This window comes from Heptranchias perlo, chromosome 15 (assembly GCF_035084215.1).
Source record: "Heptranchias perlo isolate sHepPer1 chromosome 15, sHepPer1.hap1, whole genome shotgun sequence".
Lineage (NCBI taxonomy): Eukaryota > Metazoa > Chordata > Chondrichthyes > Hexanchiformes > Hexanchidae > Heptranchias > Heptranchias perlo.
In genome coordinates, this window is record NC_090339.1 from 5,188,186 (window position 1) to 5,212,532 (window position 24,347).

A 24,347-nucleotide genomic window follows, 5' to 3' on the forward strand; every position below is an offset into this window, starting at 1 on the left:
CTTACATTTATATAGCGTCTTTAATGTAGTGAAACATCCCAAGGCATTTCACAGGAGAGTTATCAAACATAATATGACACCGAGCCAGATAAAGAGACATTAGGATAACTGACCAAAAGCTTGGTCAAAGACGTAGGTTTTAAGGAACATCTTAAAGGAGTAGAGAGACAGAGTGGTTTAGGGAAGGAATTCCATAGCTTAGGAGCTAGGCAGCTGAAGGCACGGCTGCCAATGGTGGAGCGATTAAAATCGGGAATGCACGAGAGACCAGAATTGGAAGAGCACAGCAATCTCGAAGGATTGTAGGGCTAGAGAAGGTTACAGAGATAGGAAGGTCCAAGGCCATGGAGGGACATGAAAACAAGGGTTATGTACATGGAATAACTCCATATACAGGCTATATTGTGTAGTTAGTCCATACACAGGCAGATCATGTAGTTACACCATACCATGAGAAAACATGTATATGGAGTAACCACACGATACAGCCTGCATATGGAGTAACCACACGATACAGTCTACATATGGAGTAACCACACGATACAGCCTGCATATGGAGTAACCACACGATACAGCCTGCATATGGAGTAACCACACGATACAGCCTGCATATGGAGTAACCACACGATACAGTCTACATATGGAGTAACCACACGATACAGTCTGCATATGGAGTAACCACATGATACAGCCTGCATATGGAGTAACCACACAATACAGCCTGCATATGGAGTAACCACACGATACAGCCTGCATATGGAGTAACCACACGATACAGCCTGCATATGGAGTAACCACACAATACAGCCTGCATATCGAGTAACCACACGATACAGCCTGCATATCGAGTAACCACACGATACAGTCTACATATGGAGTAACCACACGATACAGGCTGCATATGGAGTAATCACACGATACAGTCTACATATGGAGTAACCACACGATACAGTCTGCATATGGAGTAACCACATGATACAGCCTGCATATGGAGTAACCACACGATACAGCCTGCATATGGAGTAACCACACGATACAGCCTGCATATGGAGTAACCACACGATACAGCCTGCATATGGAGTAACCACACAATACAGCCTGCATATCGAGTAACCACACGATACAGCCTGCATATCGAGTAACCACACGATACAGTCTACATATGGAGTAACCACACGATACAGGCTGCATATGGAGTAATCACACGATACAGTCTACATATGGAGTAACCACACGATACAGTCTACATATGGAGTAACCACACGATACAGGCTGCATATGGAGTAATCACACGATACAGTCTACATATGGAGTAACCACACGATACAGGCTACATATGGAGTAATCACACGATACAGTCTACATATGGAGTAACCACACGATACAGTCTGCATATCGAGTAACTACATGATACCATTTGCATAACAACAACTTGCATTTATATAGCGCCATTAATGTAGTAAAACGTCCCAAGGCGTTTCACAGGAGAGTTATCAAAGAAAATCTGACTCCAATCCACATAAGGAGATATTAGGACAGCTGACCAAAAGCTTGGTCAAAGAGGTAGTTTTAAGGAGCGTCTTAAAGGAGGAGAGAGAGAGAGGTAGAGAGGCAGAGAAATTTAGAGGAAGAATTCCATAGCTTAGGACCTAGGCAGCTGAAGGCACGGCCGCCAATGGTGTGGGGTAACTTCATGGTATTGCTTATTTATATTGGGTAACTACATAATTTCATTGAATGATACAGCACAGAAGGAGGCCAGTCGGCCCATCGTGCCTTTGCCGGCTCTTTGGAAGAGCTATCCAATTAGTCCCATTCCCCTACTCTTTACCCATAGCCCTGTAAATTTTTTCCCTTCTTGTATTTATCCAGTTCCCTTTTGAAAGTTATTATTGATTCTGCTTCCACCTCCCTTTCAGACAGTGCATTCCACATCATAACAACTTGCTGCATAAAAAAATGTTTCCTCATGTCGCCTCTGGTTCTTTTGCTAATCACCTTAAATCTGTGTCCACTGGTTATCCACCCTTCTGCCACTGGAAATAGTTTCCCCTTATTTACTCTGTCAAAACCGTTCATGATTTTGAACACCTCTATTGAATCTCCCCTTAACCTTCTCTAAGGAGAACAATCCCAGCTTCTTGTGTCTCTCCTCATAACTGAAGTCCCTCATTCCTGGCACTGTTTAGTGAATCTCTTCTGCACCCTCTCTAAGGCCTTGACATCCTTCCAGAAGTGTGATGCCCAGAATTGAACACAATATTCCAGCTTTTGTTCTCTATGCCTCTATTGATAAAGCCCATGATCCCATATGCTTTTTTAACAGCCTTCTCAAATTGTCCTGCCACCGCCAAAGATTGGTGTACGTACACCCCCAGGTCTCTCTGTTCCTGCACCCCCTTTAAAATTGTACCATTTAGTTTATATTGCCTCTCCTCATTCTTCATACCAAAATCTATCACTTCACACTTCCCTGCGTTAAATTTCATCTGCCACGTATCTGCCCATTTCACCAGTCTATGTCCTCCTGAAGCCTGTTACTATCCTCCACATTGTTTCCTACACTTCTGCGTTTTGTATCATCTGCAAACTTTGAAATTACACCCTGTACATCCAAGTCCAGGTCATTAATATATATCATAAAGAGCAGTGATCCTGATACTGATCCCTGAGGGACACCACTGTATACTTCCCTCCAGTCTGAAAAACAACCATTCACCACTACTCTCCGCTTTCTGTCCATTCTTCAATTTTGTATCCATGCTGTCACTGTCCCTTTAATCCCATGGGCTTTAATTTTGCAAACAAGTCTATTATGTGGTACTTTATCAAATGCCTTTTGAAAGTCCATATACACAAAATCAACCGCACTATCCTCATCAACCCTCTCCATTACTTCATCAAAGAGCTCAATCAAGTTAGTCAAACGCGATTTGCCTTTAACAAATCCATACTGACTTTCATTTATCAGCCCATAATTATCCAAGTGACAATTAATTTTGTCCCAGATTATTGTCTCTAAATGATTCCCCATCACCAACATTCGGCTGACTGGCCTGTAATTGCCAAGTTTATCCCTCTCCCCTTTTTTGAACAGGGGGTGTAACATTTGCAATCCTCCAGTCGTCTAGCATCATTCCCATGTCTAAGGAGGATTGGAAGATTGTGGCCAGACCCTCTGCAATTTCCACCCTTACTTCCCTCAGTAACCTAGGATGCATCCCATCCGGACCAGGTGACTTTTCTACTTTGAGTACTGCCAATCTTTTCAGTACCTCCTCTTTATCTATTTTTATCCTCTCCGATATCGCTATTACCTCCTCCTTTACTGCTACAATGGCAGCATTCTCTTCTCTAGTGAAGACCGATGCAAAGTATTCATTTAGTACTCCAGCTATGTCCTCTGCCTCCACAAGAAGATCTCCTTTTTTGTCACTAATCGGTCCCACCCTTCCTTCAACTACCCTTTTACTATTTATATGTTTACAAAAGACTTTTGGGTTCCTTTTTATGTTAGTCCCAATCTATTCTCATACTCTCTCTTTGCCCCTCTTATTCCCTTTTTTAGATCTCCTCTGAACTTTCTGTATTAAGCCTGGTTCTCTACTGTATTCTGAACTTTACATTTGTCATAAACCTACTTTTTCTGTTTTATTTTAATCTCTATATCTTTCGTCATCCAACGAGCTCTAACTTTGGATGCCCTTTCTTTCCCCCTCATGGAAATGTGTTTACTCTGTACCCGAACCATCTCCTTGAAGGCCTCCCATTGTTTAATTACTGATTTGCCTACCAAATTGTGATTCCAATCCACCAGGGCAAGATCCCTTTTTAAGTCACTGAAATTAGCCCTCCTCCAGTTAACTATTTTTACACTTAGAATCATAGAAATTTACGGCACTGAAGGAGGCCATTCGGCCCATTGTGTCTGTGCCGGCCGTAAAAGAGCTATCCAGCCTAGTCCCACTTTCCAGCTCTTGGTACGTAACCTTGTAGGTTACGGCACCTCAAGTGCATATCCAATTACCCTTTAAATGCAATGAGGGTTTCTGCCTCGACCATTCTTTCAGGCAGTGAGTTCCAGACCCCCACTGCCCTCTGGGTGAAAAAAATTCTCCTCAACTCCCCTCTACCAATCATTTTAAATCTATGCCCCCTGGTTATTGACCTCTCTGCTAAGGGAAATAGATCCTTCCTATACACTCTATCTGGGCCCCTCATAATTTTATACACTTGATTGTTCCTTGTCCTTTTCCATGACTATTCTAAACCTAATGATATTATGATCACAGTTCCCCAAATGCTCCAGCTCTGAAACATGCTCCACTTGCCCCACTTCATTCCCCAGAACTAGATCCAGCACTGCTTCCTTCCTCGTTGGGCTGGAAACATACTGATCAAGAGATTAAAATGAAACAGAAAAAGTAGGTTTATGACAAATGTAAAGTTCAGAATACAGTAGAGAACCAGGCTTAATACAGAAAGTACAGAGGAGATCTAAAAAAGGAAATAAGAGGGGCAAAGAGAGAGTATGAGAATAGATTGGGACTAACATAAAAAGGAACCCAAAAGTCTTTTATAAGTATGTTCTCTTGTACACATTTCAGGAATTCCTCCCCCTCTTTGCCCTTTACACTATTATTCCAGTCTATTTGGGATAATTGAAGTCCTCCATTATCACTACTCTATAATTCTTGCATCTTTCTGTAATTTGCCTGCAAATTTGCTCCTCTATCTCCTTCCCACTATTTGGTGGCCTATGGTCTACACCCAGTAGTGTAATAGCTCCTCTATTGTTCCTTAATTCTAACCAAATAGATTCTGTCTTTGACCCCTCACCTACATCATCCCTTTCCAGTGCTATAATAGTTTCTTTGATGAATACTGCCATCCCCCTCCTTTCTTTCCTTCCCTATCTTTCCTGAGTACCTTGTAGCCAGGAATATTAAATACCCGATCTTCCTCTTCTTTGAGCCTGGTCTCTGTTATTGCCACCATATCATGGTCCCATGTGGCAACTTGAGGCTGCAGCTCACCATCCTTATTTACCACGTTACGTGCATTTACACACATGCACTCTAAATTCATCTTAGATTGCTTCGCATTTGCCTTCTTTTGATCCATCTGTTTCTGACTTATTCTTTACTCTAGTGCTACTTGTCCCTCCCAGTCCTCTGTGTACCTTGTTTCTCCTCTCTGATGTTTCATCCTGGTGCGAATCCCCCTGCCAAATTAGTTTAAACCCTCCCCCACAGCACTAATTAAACTTCCTGTGAGAACATTGGTCCCAGCTCTGTTGAGGTGCAACCCGTCCATCTTGAACTGATCCCTCCTGCCCCAGAACTGGTCCCAATGCCCCAGGAATCTGAAGTCCTCCCTCCTGCACCATTTCTCCAGCCACGCATTAACCTGCCTTAGCCTACTATTCCTATACTCATGAGACACATAATACCGCCTGCATAGGGGGTAATTACATGACGGCGCCTGCATAGGGGGTAATTACATGATGCCGCCTGCATAGGGGGTAACTATATGACGCAGCCTGCATAGGGGGTAATTACATGACGCCACCTGCATAGGGGGTAATTACATGACACCGCCTGCATGGGGGTAATTACATGACGCAGCCTGCATGGGGGTAATTACATGACGCAGCCTGCATAGGGGGTAACTACATGACGCTGCCTGCATAGGGGGTAATTACATGACGCCGCCTGCATAGGGGGTAATTACATGACGCAGCCTGCACACGGGGTAACTACATTCCAACTATATATGGAGTAAATACATGATAAAGGCTCAATATGGAGCAATTGCACAATACAGCCTGTATATGGAGTAACTATATGATGCTGCCTGTACATGGGGTGACTACATGAAACTGCCTGTATATGCAGTCACTGCACAATACTGCCTGTATATGGGGTAACAACATGATGCCACCTGTATGTGTTGTAACTACAAGATACTGCCTGCAGGTGGCGTAACCACATGATAACGTCTGTATATGGGGTAACTACATTTTATGCCTGTATCTGGGGTAAGTACATTTTATGCCTGCATATGGGGTAACTACATGATATTGTATGTATATGGGGTAGGTACAGGATAGCCTGTATATGGAGTAACTACTCCATACTGCCTCCATCTGGGGTAACTACACGATATAGCTTGCAAATGGGGTAACTAAATGATACCGCCTGTAATCAGGGTAAATACATAATACAGCCTGTATTGGAGTAACTACATGTCACTGCCTGTATATGGGATAACTAAAACTATAAGATGTTGCCTGTATATGGGATAACAGAAGAAACTGCCTGTAAATGGGGTAATGACATGATACTGCCTGTATATGGGGCAACTTCAGGATATAGCCTGGATATGTAGTAACTGCATGATACAGGTGGCATCATGTTGTAACTACATGATGCCACATGTATTCGGCGTAACTACGTGAGTCAGCCTGTATTTGGGGTAACTACGTAATACTGCCTGTATATGGGGTAGCTACATGATACAGCCTATATGTAGGGTAAATAGATAATACCGCCTGTATATGGGGTAACTACATGATACAGTCTGTTTACAGGATAACGACAAGATACTGCCTGTAAATGGGGTAAACGATATGATACTGCCTGCATATGGGGTAACTACATGATACTGCCTGTATATGGGGTAACTACATGATACTGCCTGTATATGGGGTAACTACATGATACTGCCTGTATATGGGGTAACTACATGATACTGCCTGTATATGGGGTAACTACATGATACTGCCTGTATATGGGGTAACTGCATGATACTGCCTGTATATGGGGTAACTACATGATACTGCCTGTATATGGGGTAACTACATGATACTGCCTGTATATGGGGTAACTGCATGATACTGCCTGTATATTGGCTAAATACGTGATTCTGCCCGTATATGGGATAACTACATGATAACATCCGTATATGGAGTAACTACATGATATTGCCTGTACATGGGGTAACTCGTTCCTCTCCAAGTCACACACCATCCTGACTTGGAAATATATCACCGTTCCTTCATCGTCACTGGGTCAAAATCCTGGCACTCCCTACCTAACAGCACTGTGGGAGAACCGTCACCACACGGACTGCAGTGGTTCAAGAAGGCGGCTCACCACCACCTTCTCAAGGGCAATTAGGGATGGGCAATAAATGCTGGCCTTGCCATTAATACCCACATCCCATGAATGAATAAAAAAAACTCCATGATACTGCCTGTATATTGGGTAACTATATTTTACGCATGTATATGGGGTAACTACATGACACAGCCTATATATAAGGTAACTTCATGGTACTGCATTTATACAGGGTAACTACATGATACAGCCTGTATATGGATGAGCTATGTGATACTGCCTCTATATGGGGTAACCAGATGATAATGCTTGTATATGGGTAACTACGTTACCACCTGTAAATGGGGTAAATACATCATACTGCCTGTAAGTAACTAGATGATACCATCTGTATCTGGGGTAACAACGTGATACTGTCTGTATATAGGTTAACCACATGATACCTCCTGTATGTGGGGCAACTACATAATACTGTCTGTAAATGGGGTAATGACATGATACTGCTTGTATTTGGGGAAACTACCTCTAGTGATACCACTTCTATATGAAGTAACTACATAATACAGTCTGTGTATGGGATAATTACACAATGCTGCTGGCATATGGGGAAACTACATGATACAGCCTGTATGTGGGGTAACTACATGATACAACCTGAAGATGGGGAAATTACACGATACTACCAGTATTTGGCGTAACTGCATGACACAGCCTGTATACGGGGTAACTAAATGACGATGCCTGTATATGCGGCAACTATATTATACCGCCTGTATATGGAGGAACTATATGGTCCGACTGTATTTGGAGCAACTACATGACGCTGCCTGTATATAGGGTATCTGCATGCTACAGTCTGTATATGGAGTAACTACACGATATATCCTGCACATAGAGTAACTACACAAATCAGCCTGTTAATGGGGTAACTATACAATACAGCCTGCATATTGAGCAACTACATGACACAGCCTGCCAAAGACACAGCAAAAGAGAGGGTAGTTGAGATACTGGATGGGCTAAAAATTGATAAAGAGGAGGTACTAGAAAGGCTAGCTGTATTTAAAGTAGATAAATCACCAGGTACGGATGAGGGAAGTAAGGGTGGAAATTGCGGAGGTATTGGCCATAATCTTCCAAATATCCTTAGATACGGGGGGTGGTGCCAGAGGACTGGAGAATTGCAAATGTTATACCCTTGTTCAAAAAAGGGTGTAAGGATAAACCCGACAACTATAGGCCAGTCAGTTTAACCTCAGTGGTGGGGAAACGTTTAGAAACAATAATCCGGGACAAAATTAACAGTCACTTGGACAAGTGTGGATTAATTAAGGAAAGCCAGCACGGATTTGTTAAAAGCAAATTGTGTTTAACTAACTTGATTGAGTTTTTATATGAGGTAACAGAGAGGGTTGATGAGGGCAATGCGGTTGATGTGGTGTATATGGACTTCCAAAAGGCGTTTGATAAAGTGCCACATAATAGGTTTATCAGCAAAGTTGAAGCCCATGGAACAAAAGGGGCAGTGGCAGCATGGATATGAGATTGGCTAAGTGACAGGAAACAGAGTCGTGGTGAACAGTTGTTTATCGAACTGGAGGGAGGTGTACAGTGGTGTTCCCCAGGGTCGGTACTGGGACCACTGCTTTTCTTGATATATATTAATAACTTGGACTTGGGTGTACAGGGCACAATTTCAAAATTTGCAGATGACACAAAACTTGGAAGTGTAGTGAACAGTGAGGAGGATAGTGATAGACTTCTGGAGGACATAGACAGGCTGGTGGAATGGGCGGACACAAGGCAGATGAAATTTAACGCAGAGAAGTGCAAAGTGATACATTTTGGTAGGAAGAACGAGGAGAGGCAATATAAACTAATGGGTACAATCCTAAAGGGGGTGCAGGAAGAGAGAGACCTGGGGGTATATGTGCACAAATCTTTGAAGGTGGCAGGTCAGGTTGAGAAAGAGGTTGAAAAATCATACGGGATCCTGGTCTTTATAAATAGAGGCATAGAGTACAAAAGTAAGGAAGTTATGATAAAATTTATAAAACACTGGTTCAGCCAGAACTGGAGTATTGTGTCCAATTCTGGGCACCACACTTTAGGAAAGATGTGAAGGCCTTAGAGAGGGTGCAGAAAAGATTTACTAGAATGGTTTCAGGGATGAGGGACTTCAGTTATGTGGAGAGACTGTCGAAGCTGGGATTGTTCTCCTTACAGCAGAGAAGGTTGAGAGGAGATTTGATAGAGGTGTTCAAAATCATGAGGGGTCTAGACAAAGTAGATAGAGAGAAACTGTTCCCATTGGCAGAAGGGTCAAAAACCAGAGGACACAGATTTAAGGTGATTGACAAAAGAACCAAAGGTGACATGAGGAAAAACTTTTTTACGCAGCAAGTGGTTGTGATCTGGAATGCACTGCCTTAAGGGGTGGTGGAGGCAGATTCAATCATGGCCATCAAAAGGGAATTGGATAAGTACCTGAAGGGAAAAAATTTGCAGGGCTACGGGGAAAGGATAGGGGAGTGGGACTAGCTGGATTGCTCTTGCAGAGAGCTGGCATGGGCTCGCTGGACTGAATGGCCTCCTTCTGTGCTGTAACCTTTCTATGATTCTGTGTATATGGGGTATTTAAATGATACAGCCTGTATATGCGGCAACTACACAACACTGCCATTGTATATGGCGTAACTACCTGATACAGCCTGAATATGGAGTATCTATAAGATACAGCCTGTATATGAGGCAAGTAGGTGATACAGCTTGTATATGCAGTAACTACATGATGCAGCCTGTATATGGGGCAACTATATGATACAGCCTGTCTATACATGATACAGCTTGCACATGGGGTATCTACATGTCACGCCTGTAAATGGGGTAACTACACGACGCAGACGGTATATGGGGTAACTACGTGATACTACCTGTATACAGGGTATATACACGATACAGCCTGTATATAGCATAACTACATGATACAGCCTGTACATGGGGTATTTACACGATACTGCCTCTATATGGGGCAACTACACAATACTGCTTTTATATATGCCGTAACTACATGATGCAGCCTGTATATGTGATAAATAGATGATACAGCTTGTAGAAGGGGTAACTACACAGTACAACTTGTATATGGAGTAACTACAAGATAATTCCGCTGATAGGGGTAACTACATAATACAGCCTGCATACGGAGTACCTGCATGATACAATCTATATATGAGGTAACTACATGATAATGCCTGTAGAAGGGGTAACTAGATGATACAGCCTGTATATGGACTAACTACATGAGCCAGCCTCTATATGGAGTAACTATGTGATAAAGCCTGTATGCGGGGTAACTACATGATAATGCCTGTACATGGGGTAACTCTGGGGTAACAGAGACTTAACAGAAATGAAAGCGCATGGAATTGGAGGCAAACTATTGACATGGATAGGAAATTGGTTAGGAGGTAGGAGAGGGAGACTAGGGTTAATGGATATGTACTCAAATTGGCAGGATGTGACTAGTGGTATCCTCTAGGGATCTGTACTGGGGCCACAGTTTTTCAATAGATCAGAGTATTATCTAAATGGTAAGAAGCTGGGAACTGTGGAGGAGCAGACAGATTTAGGGGTCCAAGTACAGAAATCACTAAAAGCTGGTGGACAGGGACAAAAAATAAATAAAATGCCTAATGGAATGTTGGCCTTTATCTCAAGAGGGCTGGAATACAAAGGGGTGGAAGTGATGTTACAGTTATACAGAGCTCTGGTTAAACCACATCTGGAGACTGCATTCAGTTCTGGGCACCGCACCTCAGGAAGGATAGATTGGCCTTGGAGGGGGTGCAGTGCAGATTCACCAGAATGAGACCTGGGTTAAAAGGGTTAAGTTATGAGGACAGGTTGCATAGACTAGGCTTGTATTCCCTTGAATATATAAAATTAAGTGGTGATCTAATTGAGGTGTATAAGATGGTTAAAGGATTTGATAGTTTCTCTCTATCTACCCTATTTCCTCTGGTGGGAGAGTCCAGAACAAGGGGGCATAACCTTAAAATTCGAGCTAGGCCGTTCAGGGGTGATGTCAGGAATCACTTCTTTACACAAAGGGTAGTGGAAATCTGGAACTCTCTTCCCCCAAAAAGCTGTTAAGACTGGGGGTCAACCGAAAATTTCAAAACTGAGATTGATAGATTTTTGTTGGTTCAGGGTATTAAGGGTTACGGAACAAAGGTGGGTCGATGGAGTTAAGATACAGATCAGCCATAATCTAACTGAACAGCGGAACAAGCTCGAGGGGCTGAATGGCCTACTCCTGTTCCTATGTAACTACATGATGATACGATTGTATTTGGAGCAATCAAATGACGCCGCCTGTATAGGGATTGGCTACACGCCGCCGCCTGTATAGGGAGTCGCGACACGACGCCGCCTGTATAGGGAGTCGCTACACGACGCCGCCTGTATAGGGAGTCGCTACACGACGACGCCTGTATAGGGAGTCGCTACACGACGACGCCTGTATAGGGAGTCGCTACACGACGACGCCTGTATAGGGAGTCGCTACACGACGCCGCCTGTATAGGGATTGGCTACACCCCGCCGCCTGTATAGGGATTGGCTACACCCCGCCGCCTGTATTTGGGGTATTTCCTGGATACAGCCTGTATATGACGTATATAAACGACACTGCCCTTATATATGGTGTAACTACATGATACAACCTGTATATGGAGTAACTACATGATACTGCCTACAATTGGAGTAACTACATGATAATGCCTATAATTGGAGTAACTACATGATAATGCCTGTGTAGGGAGCACCTCGGGGCTAACAGAGACTGTTAACAAAAATGAAAGCACATGGAATTGGAGGTAACCTATTGACAAGGGTAGGAAATTGGTTAGGAGGTAGGAGAGGGAGAGTTGGGATAATGCGAATGTACACAAATTGGCAGGATGTGACTAGTGGTGTCCACCAGGGATCTGTACTGGGGCCACAGTTTTTCATTATATTTATAAATGACATGGATAGAAGAATAGAGAGCCATTTATCCAAGTTTGCTGATGACACTAAGTTAGGTGGCACAGTAAATAGTGTAGATGGGAGCAGAAAGTTGCAAAGGGACATTGAAAGATTAAGTGAGTGGGCAAAACTCTGGCCAATAGAGTTCAATGTGGGAAAGTGTGAGGTCATCCACTTTGGACCTAAGAAAGATAGAACAGAGTATTTTCTAAATGGCGTGAAGCTGAGAACTGGGGATGAGCAGAGAGATTTAGGGGTCCAAGTACAGAAATCACTAACAGGACAGGTGCAAATTATAAATAAAATGCCTAATGGAATGTTGGTCTTTATCTCAAGAAGGCTGGAATACAAGGGGTAGAAGTTAAGTTACAGCTGTACAGAGCTCTAGTTAAACCACATCTGGAGACTGCATTCAGTTCTGAGCACCGCACCTCAGGAAGGATATATTGGCCTTGGAGGGGTTACAGTGCAGATTCACCAGAGTGATACCTGGGCTAAAAAGGTTAAGTTATGAGGACAGGTTGTATAAACTAGGCTTGTATTCCTTTGAATATATAAGATTAAGGGGTGATCTAATTGAAGTGTTTAAGATGATTAAAGGATTTGATAGGTAGATAGAGAGAAACTATTTCCTCTGGTGTGAGGCAAAAAAATTAGAGCTAGGCCATTCAGGGGTGATGTCAGAAAGCACTTCTTCACACAAAGGGCAGTGGAAATCTGGAATTCACTCCCCCAAATAACTGTTCTGATAAATATCCTATTTTAATAGCAAGGCTTGTGAGTGCATCGGGGAAGTGCATTACAAAGCCAGGCAGCAGAATTTAAGAAGTGAAGGAAAGCCCCGCAAGCCAACAGATGAGAAAAGAAAGAACTCAAGATGTCCCAAAGCGCTTTGCAGCCAATGAAGATCTTTCGAAGTTTGGTCACTGTTGTAATGTAGGAAACCCGGCAGGCAATTTGCACACAGCAAGATCCCACAAACAGCAATGAGATAATGACCAGATCATGGGATATTTTACATCCACCTGAGAGGGCGGACAGGGCCTTAGTTTGGTATTTTGGATTCAGAAATGCCTCCCAGTTCTTTATCATTTGCACTAAGGTAGTTTCTTTTTCTTTATATTCATTGTTTTTCTGTGCACTGCCTTGCAACCCTGAACATCACGTAGCCTGGTGAATTTGTGACATCAGATTACTTATACAAGTGATGATAAGCCTTCGGTCTCCAAGACGGCTTTGATAGCCCGGGTGTGAGGAGAGTGATCAAAGTGTTTTGCACACCCGCATTTGCCCATGAACTCTGCAGCCGGTGTCCATGTGAACTGGGTCCTGAATGGTAGCACTCTCATCTCAGAGTCGGACGGTTCTGGGTTCAAGTTCCACCCCAGAAACTTGTACAAAATCCAGGCTGACACACCCAGTGTAGTACTGAGGGAGTGCTGCACTGTTGGAGATGCCATCTTTCAGATGAAACATTAAACCAAAGCCCCGTCTGTCCTCTCAGATGGATGTAAAAGATCCCATGACACCATTCGAAGAAGAGCAGGGGAGTTCTCCCCATGTGTCCTGGCCAACATTTATCCCTCAACCAACATCACTAAAACAACAGATTATCTGGTCATGAAATCATTGCTGTTTGTGGGAGTTTGCTGTGCACAAATTGGCTGCTGCATTTCGTACAAACAGTGACCCAAACAGTCATTCAAAAGTACCTCTTTGGTTGTAAAGCACTTTGGGATGTTCTGAGGTCATGAAAGGCACTATATATTCTTTCTTTAATAGAAAAAGACCGTCTGAATTGTGAGCAAACCACACAACCAAGTAATTGAATTCTGCTGGATGTTGATCAATAAGCCAATTTTTGGGAACACACAAGACCATTAAGTCAGTTGAACCTGCGGGGCAGCGGAGGATGAAACAGAGGCCAGCGACAGAATCTGGAGGCAGTGGGCTTTGCCAGGAGCTGCAAGTGCAAAGCCAATCTCATTGCAAGAGAGCAAAATGGGTCCATTTACAACGTGACACCCGGTGTGTAAAACCAGCGTTGTGGATCGGCCGCCCATTATAGACACCGCCCATTGTCATTTCCATTGATTGTTTTTATATCTCTTTGGTTCATGGTTCTTTAATATTGAACTGTGGCAATTCCATTCCCTAGCAGCTCACTAACATTAAAGCCTGACTATCCCTCCATTCTGTCAATGGCGCAGAGAGAAAGTTTGAGACGAGTTTGTTAAGTGTTCACTAGGTCAACAGTGCCGATTATAATCAGTACACTCCTCCCCCTCCCAACAAACCTTTTCTCCTGTCTTGGCCCTGTTCTATTTCCCAACATTGTTATCTAACCTCTTGCAAGAGCAATGCTACACCTAAAGGTACAAATGGTGTGTTCCCAAAGCACAATATGCACATGTATAATCAATCAGTTCAAAACACTACACATCACATCAATATAATCCAGGTACAGTAATATTCGATAGAATGCCAGCCAATTAAAAGTACAAACTGTGCATGCAATTGGTTAATATGCCGGATTCCATATTTAAAACCATGCTGGAAAAGGATCTTCCTATTAAATGTAGTGCAACATGAACATTCATTATCAACATCACTTCTATTAAATGACTTGGTTTTGGCAGAGAGAGAGAACAAAAAGAAAATAATATTTAGTTGCTTGCATAAGTTCTAGTTTGTATTAGTATTTAAAAGAAACTTACAGTTCTATTCGTAACGTCTACATCTGTGTAACAAACATGCTGCTACTGAGTTCATCTATTGATAAAATGGGCATCTATAGTGGAAAAGATTTCAGATTAAAATGTGACTTTTTAAAAGATGAACTTATCCTATATATTAACACTTGCATCCTAGCACTGACATTACATACAACAGTCGTGTGTAGTGAATGAATTAACTGACAATTTTAAAAGGGAAAAATTAATGTCACTAAAATTATGCATAGCTACATCCAGATCATAACACGTACTGATGTCATGACTGAAGAACACTTGTCTTAAAACAATATCGCTGCATTTTCCTCGACTTAAATTTAACAAACAGAAAGACTTTGAAATCTGTGCTGATTTTAAAGCAATACCTCATTCGGAGCAAGAAATGTCAAATAAAAGCTATTTAAAGAGCCAAACCTGATTGGCTGTTGCTGTCGCAGCAAAGGGAACGTTGGTAGCAGGTGTTGTTGCTGCGGACACAGTGGTGGACGTAGCGCCGTGCATCATGGGTACTTTCAGTAGGGGACACCATGGAAGCGACAAACGGGAAGGGTGCAGCGTTATGGTAACCATGGCAGCGTGTGGTGTGGATTGCGGGCGTGGCAGGTATCACAGCAACAAGCCATGTGACATCATCATGAAGGGTGACACCAGCATGCAATCACAGTGCAAAAAGCAAGACAGCATTGAAAGAAATATAAAAAAACAAAAACAGAGAAAAAAAAGGAGAAAGCTTATTACAATCGTAATTAAGGAGAACTTAAAACACTCTAAAAGACTTTGTACATTATCAGGCACATTATGATGTATTGTGCAATTATATCAAATAAAACACAGACTTTGAAGCAATGTATTTAACAGGTACTTTGAGAAAAGAAGTCCTTCTGGAATTATCTAAATCAAATTCCTTGTTAAAATTAATTCACTGGAAACACACCATAACTAATTGTAGGAGATGAATGGAGCAAATCGGGTTGGATTATAAAGCAAGGGGGGCTGGAAACATCCCAGTATTAATTGCCTTTTTGCTAAATCCTAAGTGGGAGGCAGTGAATTGGGAAACAATGGAAGATCGGAGAATCGTGGATATTTTAGCCTGTCGCGCGTACGCACGCACCCAGTTGCCATGTCTGGGACTCATAGAAAAACAAATTGCTCTCAACCCCACTATTGGCGGCCATGCCTTCAACTGTCTTGGCCCTAAGCTCTGGAATTCCCTCCCTAAACCTCTCCACCTCTCTCTCCTCCTTTTAGACGCTCTTTAAAACCTACTCGTCTCCTGTCCTAATACCTCCTTAGGTGATTCGGTGTCAATTGTGTTTGATAATCGCTCCTGTGAAGTGCCTAGGGTTGTTTTACTACGTTAAAGGCGCTATATAAATGCAAGTTGCTGTTTTGCTCTCACTCTAAACAGAATTATTTTGGATCTCCTGAGATTCCGATTCCCTCCCACACACAGATTCCAGCATCCAGACTGAAAACAGCTTAATAATGAGTATCACATTTCCAGCATCATCTCCATGTGCTAGATGTCCGAGCGGCTCGACATGAACGTCTGCACCAAGGGAGACCCCTCCTCTGCATGTCAAGGCACATTCGGCCTAAGGTACCGGCCTCTGAAAATGCTCACTGCAGAGCCCGGATGGTCATATGTTTGGGAGATTTGAGTGCGGGGGGCCCTGTGCTGGATCGGGGCAAGAGTCAGGTAGAGAGCAAAGTAATGACTTCAATTCCAGGACAGAGCTACATGTTCAAACTCGAGAGGATCATTTTAACTGAGCTTACTGGGCAGGAAACCTACGGGATTGGTGGGAATGGCGGTTTTACACCCCGCCCAATATTACTGTCCAGTGAAGTCAGTGGAGAGTAATATTGGGGCCGGGGGTGGGGGGGTGTAAAACAAGCATTGCACCCGATCCAGCCAGTTTCCCGATGGGCGGGATAGGTTAAAATTGCCCTGAACACATCACCAATTTTCAAGTGCTCCTTTGGATATTCTTAGAATCCACTGACGTATTGGGAATTAATATCCACTTAAATCTCTCTGCTGATTCCAACACGAAAGGGAGTGTGGTAACACAGGTGAGCAGCTTCTACCCGGACTTGTATCTTAGGCTACAGGGTCACGGATTGTTCAGAATTGGGAACTAGAACCTATTTATCAGTAATGCCTAATGCAGAGCCAAAGTGTTGTATTCTGGATCTAATTTGCAATCATCTGATACCTGCTTTACCAAAGGGATGCACATACTGACCCTGTTCAAGCTCCTGTTAGGAAGTGAGGGAGAACAGCATGCACTGATTTGATCTCTACCTCTCTCTCTCTCTCTCTCTCTCTTCCTTCCCTCCTTCCCCCCCTCTCCCCCCGCCCCCCACCGATTGTCGCTGCTCAGGGGAACTTGCTTCACAGGGAAAGTGTGTACAAACACCAGCCTCCTCTCTACTCTCCTATCCGTTGCATTCTTTCTCTTCTTCCAGTATCTGCTTCGATTTTTCATACCGTCTCATCCTACCTTTGAGGTCCTCTCTTCACTCTCTCTCCAAGTCCCATTCCCCGCCCCCCCTATCAGTAATTCCCACTGGTGAGGCAGACCAGACAAAATTGCTCCCTTCGGTTTTACTAGTGTTCTTTCACATTTTTGTTTTCCCTCCAAAATGGAACAAGATCAGATTCCTTTGCAGGGCAGATTGAAGCCATGGGCTTATGCTGTCAATGCAGGTATTCCTAATTCTTTGACAGCACCTCCTAAACCCATGACCTCCGACCTAGAAGGACAAGGGTAACAGGCGCATGGGAGCACCATCCCCTCGAAGTTCCCCTCCAAGTCACACACCATCCCGACTTGGAAATATATCGGCCGTTCCTTCATCGTCACTGGGTCAAAATCCCGGAACCCCCTCCCTAACAGCACTGTGGGAGAACCTTCACCACACGGACTGCAGCGGTTCAAGAAGGCGGCTCACCACCACCTTCTCAAGGGCAACTAGGGATGGGCAATAAATGCCGGCCTTGCCAGCGACGCCCACATCCCATGGAATGAATTAAAAAAAACATCAGCTGGACGCATGTAAAGAACAAGTGCAATTCCATACGTTGAACAAACGCCCTTCTCTTTATTCAATAGGTCCTTTGGGCTGTTGCTCCTCTGAAGTTTCCCTTTTAGAACCTTCAGGTGCAAACTGTTGACACAAGACCATTCAGAACTTGTGCCCGACTAACGTGGCTTCTGGGTGGAATTTTTTGGGGGTAGGAGGAAGAGTTAAATCTGATGTTGCCACCCAAGGTTAAAGCACTAATTTTTCCAGCTCCCACATGTACTAAAACCACGCCAATGCAAAGTTACGGTCATGAGCCCACACCTGCATGTTGATGAATACCAGGCGCCATGGCGATAGTAGTTGCTGGAGATGGTTGACCAGCAATGGTAGTGGAACTGCTTGGAATGCAGTTAGTTACTGCTCAAACTATCAGTGGTAACTAAGTTACCCCTACTCATAAAGAGGGAATGGGAGATATCAAAATAGCACATTGTACCCAAAACTGGCAGAGCGAGCCTTTGGTTTAGTGGTAGCATTCCTGCCTCTGAGTCAGAAGGTGAAGGGTTCGAGCCCCACTCCAGACAACCCCAGCGAGGGGTACTTGCGTCCAATGGGTGCGGGTGGTTCCCCTCCCATCGTAAAGGGTACGTGGGGGTCTTTAGCCTTGGTTGCAGCCCACCTAGGAGAAGGTAAAAACTGTGAGGAAGTCAACAGGAAACCACCTCAGCTACTCTTCCCTAGTAAGTGGCTCAAGAATCTCACGTGTGAGACTTTAGTTAGGACCTGCCCTATGGGCAGAACACAATGGACGAACAAACCCAAATCTGTGCTGCATAAGGATCCTCTCCAGTGAGTGTCCATTGGAGGCTGTGGCAGCTACAGTATTGACTGTATTACAGGACCCTTTACATCTAAATGTCTGCAAGCAAGCATTAGACAGAAAAGAGGAGCAAGAACCGCATATCCAAGAATATGGTCTGTTATTTTTTGTTTGTCAACAGTTATGAATGAGCTCAAGGTTTTTAACCTCATACATAAGATTGATAAAACAGAATTCAATAAAGTGTTCCTTTGTCGTGCCTGTCAATGTCAGGTGTGTCCAGCGGAGTTCATTTAGTATTTGCTAAATACTTACTTTGTAGTTATGTTACAGTTATATAAAGCTCTGGTTAGACCCCATTTAGTGTACTACGTTCAGTTCTGGGCACCACACCTCAAGAAGGATATATTGGCCTTGGAGGGGGAGCAGCACAGATTCACCAGAATGATATGGCCAAAGGGTAGATTTCCACTACCCTTTGTGTGAAGAAGTGCATTCTGACATCACCCCTGAACGGCCTAGCTCTAATTTTAAGGTTGTGCCCCCTTTGTTCTGGACTCTCCCACCAGAGGAAATAGTTTCTCTCTATCTGCCCTATCAAATCATCTTAAACACCTCAATTAGATCACCCCTTAATCAAGGGAATACAAGCCTAGTCTACGCAACCCGTCCTCACAATTTAACCCTTTTAGCCCTCTGGTTAGGTATAGCCGCTCCAAAAGCCTGAAACGTAGGCCTCTTCGATTATTCTTGAGCTTTGACTTCACCCCTGGCCAATGCTGTCATTGAGTTATGATCGGTGAGCCTATTGGTGTAAGTCCGCACTCTGCGTGAGCTACACTTGCGGGGAGAACAGATCGGAGAAAGGGCGGAAGCTTTGATTCTTCGACCAGTGCTCCCGATGAGCGAGGCTCCATACTGGAAGCTCGGGATCTCAGGATTGTAAATCTTCACAACACTCTCTGGGTCTAACCGAAGGAGATCCTGTAGAGCTCGTTTAATACCCGGGCAGATTGAAATAGCTTTTTAGCCGTGTGAGAAAACTGAACTGAAATACTGACTGAAGGGAACACTTTTAAACACAAACACACAGTGAAGTTTTGAAAATGCGAGGGAGTTAAAGAAAGGTCAAACAATTTGAGAGAGATAAAGCTGCAACCTTACCAACACTTGCAGTGGGAGTCATGCACAACACTGAGCCTGCAGATCATGCAGTGAAGCATGGAAAGGATAAACAAAAAGGAACATTGGTTAGAAATCAGTTAGTGTTCACACACATTCTGTTTGAAAACAGATTATGGCCAGTAGAGTCACATTTATTGATTACCTCAGCACATGCAGGGTGAGAGTTTAGTTTTTATGAGGATCTAATACTAGGCAATCATAATAATTCACTGAGAAATTATGAGAAGCATGAATCAGCGCCTGGTACAATAGCAAATGCCGAGATAAAATGCATTGCCTTCCAGCCAGAAGATGCAAGGTTCAGTTAAGTCTCTGTAAATACAAACTGCATCTTAAACCACAGCTAAACTTTCATGCTGCCTCATAAAGGACATTTAGGGGGTAAAATTGGACTTGGCCGGGGATGCAAAACAGGGGGAATTACTTTTGCCGCCCATTGGAGCACAGCCCCGATATTCAGTACTATTGAAGTTAACGGGGCTGAATCTCTGCCAAGGCCTATAACGAGCAGCTGATGCGATACCGTCTGATTAACGTCCCAGGCCAAGTCCATTTTCACTCCCTTAGGATATTAAAACCAGCACAGAGTTTTAATATTCTTGGAAGGCAAACTTTACAATATATTCAATACAAGGCAGCATTTTCTTGCTTTCTGATCCAACGCATTTAGTGACATTACAACAACATCCCAGCACCCATGTCAAGGAATGTCAATTTTAAAGGAGCCATACCATCATTTCCAAAAACAAACTCTGCCCTCCTCTGGTGAATTATACAGTTCGAGGGATGTGGGGCGTGCTCTTTGGTAGCTCACCCACATGACCATTCTTCATGACAGTGAGTGTCAGCTGACTGTACTTGCACCCAGGCCATATTGTCCTAACGCAATGTCCGCACATTCCAAAAATGAGTCGCTTGACAGGAGCAGGAGTCCCCCACTCCCCTCCCCTCCCCTCCCCTCACCCAGGAAGGTCCTGAGTTCGAAACTGTTAACTTATGCTTTCTACAGAGGCCCCTCACAATGTTGCGAAAAAAGGTTTTATCAATTTGATTCTGTGTTGATTCACCTCTGAGGGCCTGATCCATTTCACCTGACACCAGGTAGAGCTGATCTTGGCTCTCTGTTGGGTTTGTCACAGTACCTGGCCCTGGCATACCAAACTGGCAGTGCAATTCACTTAAATTTTTAAAAATGCAATGAATTGCATTGCTTTTTCCTGCATATATTGTTTTTTTAAAAAGAGTAAAAATATTTAACCGGAGGGATGTGAAATTTCTCGAAATACAAAAATAGGAAACGACAGGAGCTCCTTGAAACATGAAAACCATTCCAACACAAAGGAACTGATGGATAATTTGCCCATTCCTCGTGTGACCCCAACAGTAAAGTCCTGCGACTTCCAATACCAAAATGAAAGAGTGCGTGAAGAGCACGAATGATAATGAACTAACCTGTTGGGATGAATGTTGGTTGTTGCAGCTGCATATTAGCTAGAGCCTGTTGGTAGTGGAAAACACTGGGGTTAAACACTGTGGTGGCACCATTGGTTTTTTCAAGTGCTGGCCTCTTTGGTAAAGGTTGGAGGGCACCAGGCTGGAGGGCCTGCGGATGAGGGATTGATTAAGACAAGTAGAAACAAAATGACGCATGCACCAAAAAATACATACACACCAAAAACTGGCCTGCCATTCTCCTGCAACTCGTAACAGCTAAAGCAAGGCAGCAGCAGAAGCAGACTATAGCTGCGAGGCGTTGTGAGCAGTATACAAGTGAGAGAAGCATGAGAGGCAGTAAGCAGCCTTTTGAGAATTAAAAGTGGAGCTGCACGGCTACTTAACAGCGTCTGACATTAAACACAGGACATCGATTACCAAGCTTAAGGTGAGAGAGTTTGGACAGGCTGCAGATCGACAGCGACAAAATGAAAGAAAAAAAATCCAATGTGTTTGCAGCTTAGCGACTGAATTCTCTGAAGATCTAAAACACACGCAATTTAATAAATAAAGATTACAAAGCCAGGGTTCACGCTAGGATTTTTAGAAAGTCTTAAGGCTCGTTTCACAAAAAGGTATGTGCCGCCCACAAGCAGACTTTTAAAACACTCCTGACTTTGCACTATACTGTCCTACATTAAACGTATATGGATTATGTACTTGTATTTTTGTTTCAATTTAATACAAGCGGCTTTCAGAGTGTTGCTTGTAGAATGTAAGTCTAATGCCCCACCACCCTACCACACACACATTGCTTTATTGTGGATCCTTTATTTTTTGTGATCCATGATCATCAGCCTTGTAAATGTTAACATCCCTCCAAAAGTCGAATTAAATGAAATCAAATTCACGTTTCACATTAACGGGAACCCTGCAAGCAACTACAAGCGGAAAGAAGCAAGTGCAGCGACGACATAAATGCTTGCTGTAAACTGCAGCACCCAGAGACCGAGGGACTGCAGCGAGTTTGCTTTAAATAACACAAATGATTGTGGCACAGTGGCAACTGAGGGACATAAAGAAAGCCACCTCTATTTAAGTTGTCCTGTTAAGTGCAGGATAATGGACACCTGGCAGTTAGAGTTGTGGAATTCAGATTGGTAAATGTCACTCCTATTCCCTGCTAGTTGTTATTTTATGCGATATAGACCCGAACACTGTATGTGGAATTTTACAATGGACATTTCACCTTTTAGTGAGACTTCAATCGTTTTGAGCTTTTTGGGGCTGTTCCATTTTTCAGAAAGATGTTCAATAGAATCATCGAGCACAGAAAGAGGCCATTCAGCCCATCATGTCTCTTCGAAAGAGCTATCCAATTGGTCCCATTCCCCTACTCCTTCCCCATAACCCTCCAAATTTCTCCTTTTGAAGTATATATCGAATTCTCTTTCGAAAGTTACTATTGAATTTGCTTCCACCTCCCTTTCAGACAGTGAATTCCAGTACTGTTAATACAATACTATTACCAGATGATTATCTTTTTATTTTTTTTATTAAGGCAGTGACAGTGCTATTGCATGAATTAATACAAGTAACATGATTCCACTTTTCTTTGCCAAAATCACCTCAAGACAGTCAAACCTGTTTTAGATGCAGCATTAACTCCCCGATCAGAATTGTCATTATTCTCTCTGCTGCCTCATTCACCTGGAGACTATTACTTCAGTTTGTATCTGGTAAGATTTTTGCTCTGTGCTGCTTCAGCTCCCGCCAGAAAGGAATAAATATAACACTACAACCTGGGCACTCTGCAAACGCAGTACCCACCCCCCCATAAAGGTTCATGATTGTGTTTTACTGGGTTCATTAGGCTATAGAAACAGGTTTCACTGTGGCTGTATCTCTTGTGGCTATGTCGAACCCTTAGGATATTGCATAGTGCTAATTTGCAAGTTCTAAACAGGTCAATTTGCAATGGCAGTGTCCTAAGGGTTAATTATGGTACCAAACAAATGAAAAGCACTCATGCATTCTAACGTTACTTTTACCAAAAAAAAAAGCTACATGCAAAGCAAGAAGGTGAAAGGTGCAAGTACCAGGTCAAAGGTTGCCTCGAGGGGTCGCTTCAGTGATCTGACAGCTGGCTGAGTCTTAATTAGCAGGCAGCGAGCACATGGATGGCAATGGGCCAATGGGGTTCAAGCGCATTAACATAAACAGCAAGCAGAGGTGCGTCATAGGGGCAGCAATGCATTGTGGGTAGGTGAAGAGAAAAAAACAAAACAATCTGAATGCATTATACAACATATTAAAAAGAACAAGCATGCATAACAAAAAGTGTTTACTACTGTTATTGTTCAGCTATATAATTACAAACAGACACCTTGCTCTCTTCGCAAGTGATTGTCACATAAATGTTTGTAATCACGAAAGGAAAAACTAAATTTTTTGTTAAAAAAAATGTTGAAATGCAATACATAAACTTAAAGGCTTTGGGCGGGGAGGAGCGTAATGACCTAAACATTTCACCATCAAGGCAGACCATCAAACACAGATCTAACATGACTTTTATTGATGTCACCTCTCAATGAATGGGTCTGGCCACCTTGGGTTCTCATCTCAACAGTGTCCTCCCCACGATCCCCACCCACACTAAACCTCCACATCTGCAAAACTGTGATACAGCTGGGCTGACATTCTACCCCCTCCCTCAAATGAACAACCTTCTACCCCACTCCCTCAAAAGAACAACGGTCTACCCCCTCCCTCAAAAGAACAACCTTCCCCCTCCCTCAAAAGAACAACATTCTACCCCCTCCCTCAAAAGAACAACATTCTACCCCCTCCCTCAAAAGAACAACATTCTACCCCCCTCCCTCAAAAGAACAACATTCTACCCCCTCCCTCAAAAGAACAACATTCTACCCCCTCCCTCAAAAGAACAACGGTCTACCCCCTCCCTCAAAAGAACAACGGTCTACCCCA

At 43.3% G+C, this 24,347-nt stretch overlaps 1 protein-coding gene across 17 annotated transcripts in view; it reads right to left on the reverse strand.

Annotated features, from left to right (window-relative positions):
• The window catches only part of LOC137332845 (muscleblind-like protein 2), a 287,907-nt gene that overhangs the window by 18,188 nt on the left and 245,372 nt on the right, over positions 1–24,347 (reverse strand). For 4 of the 17 annotated variants that reach the window (XM_067996784.1, XM_067996783.1, XM_067996782.1 and 1 more), the window contains exons 6-11: positions 23,459–23,512; positions 21,378–21,528; positions 19,905–19,940; positions 18,417–18,599; positions 15,299–15,393; positions 14,870–14,943 (exon numbers count right to left, since the gene is read on the reverse strand). In XM_067996784.1, the coding sequence (XP_067852885.1) occupies positions 14,887–14,943; positions 15,299–15,393; positions 18,417–18,599; positions 19,905–19,940; positions 21,378–21,528; positions 23,459–23,512 (576 nt within the window). In that variant the 3' untranslated portion in view covers positions 14,870–14,886. The remainder of the gene's footprint in view (positions 1–14,869; positions 14,944–15,298; positions 15,394–18,416; positions 18,600–19,904; positions 19,941–21,377; positions 21,529–23,458; positions 23,513–24,347) is intronic. The other 13 variants (XR_010965752.1, XR_010965751.1, XM_067996786.1 and 10 more) reach the window with 12 other exon arrangements.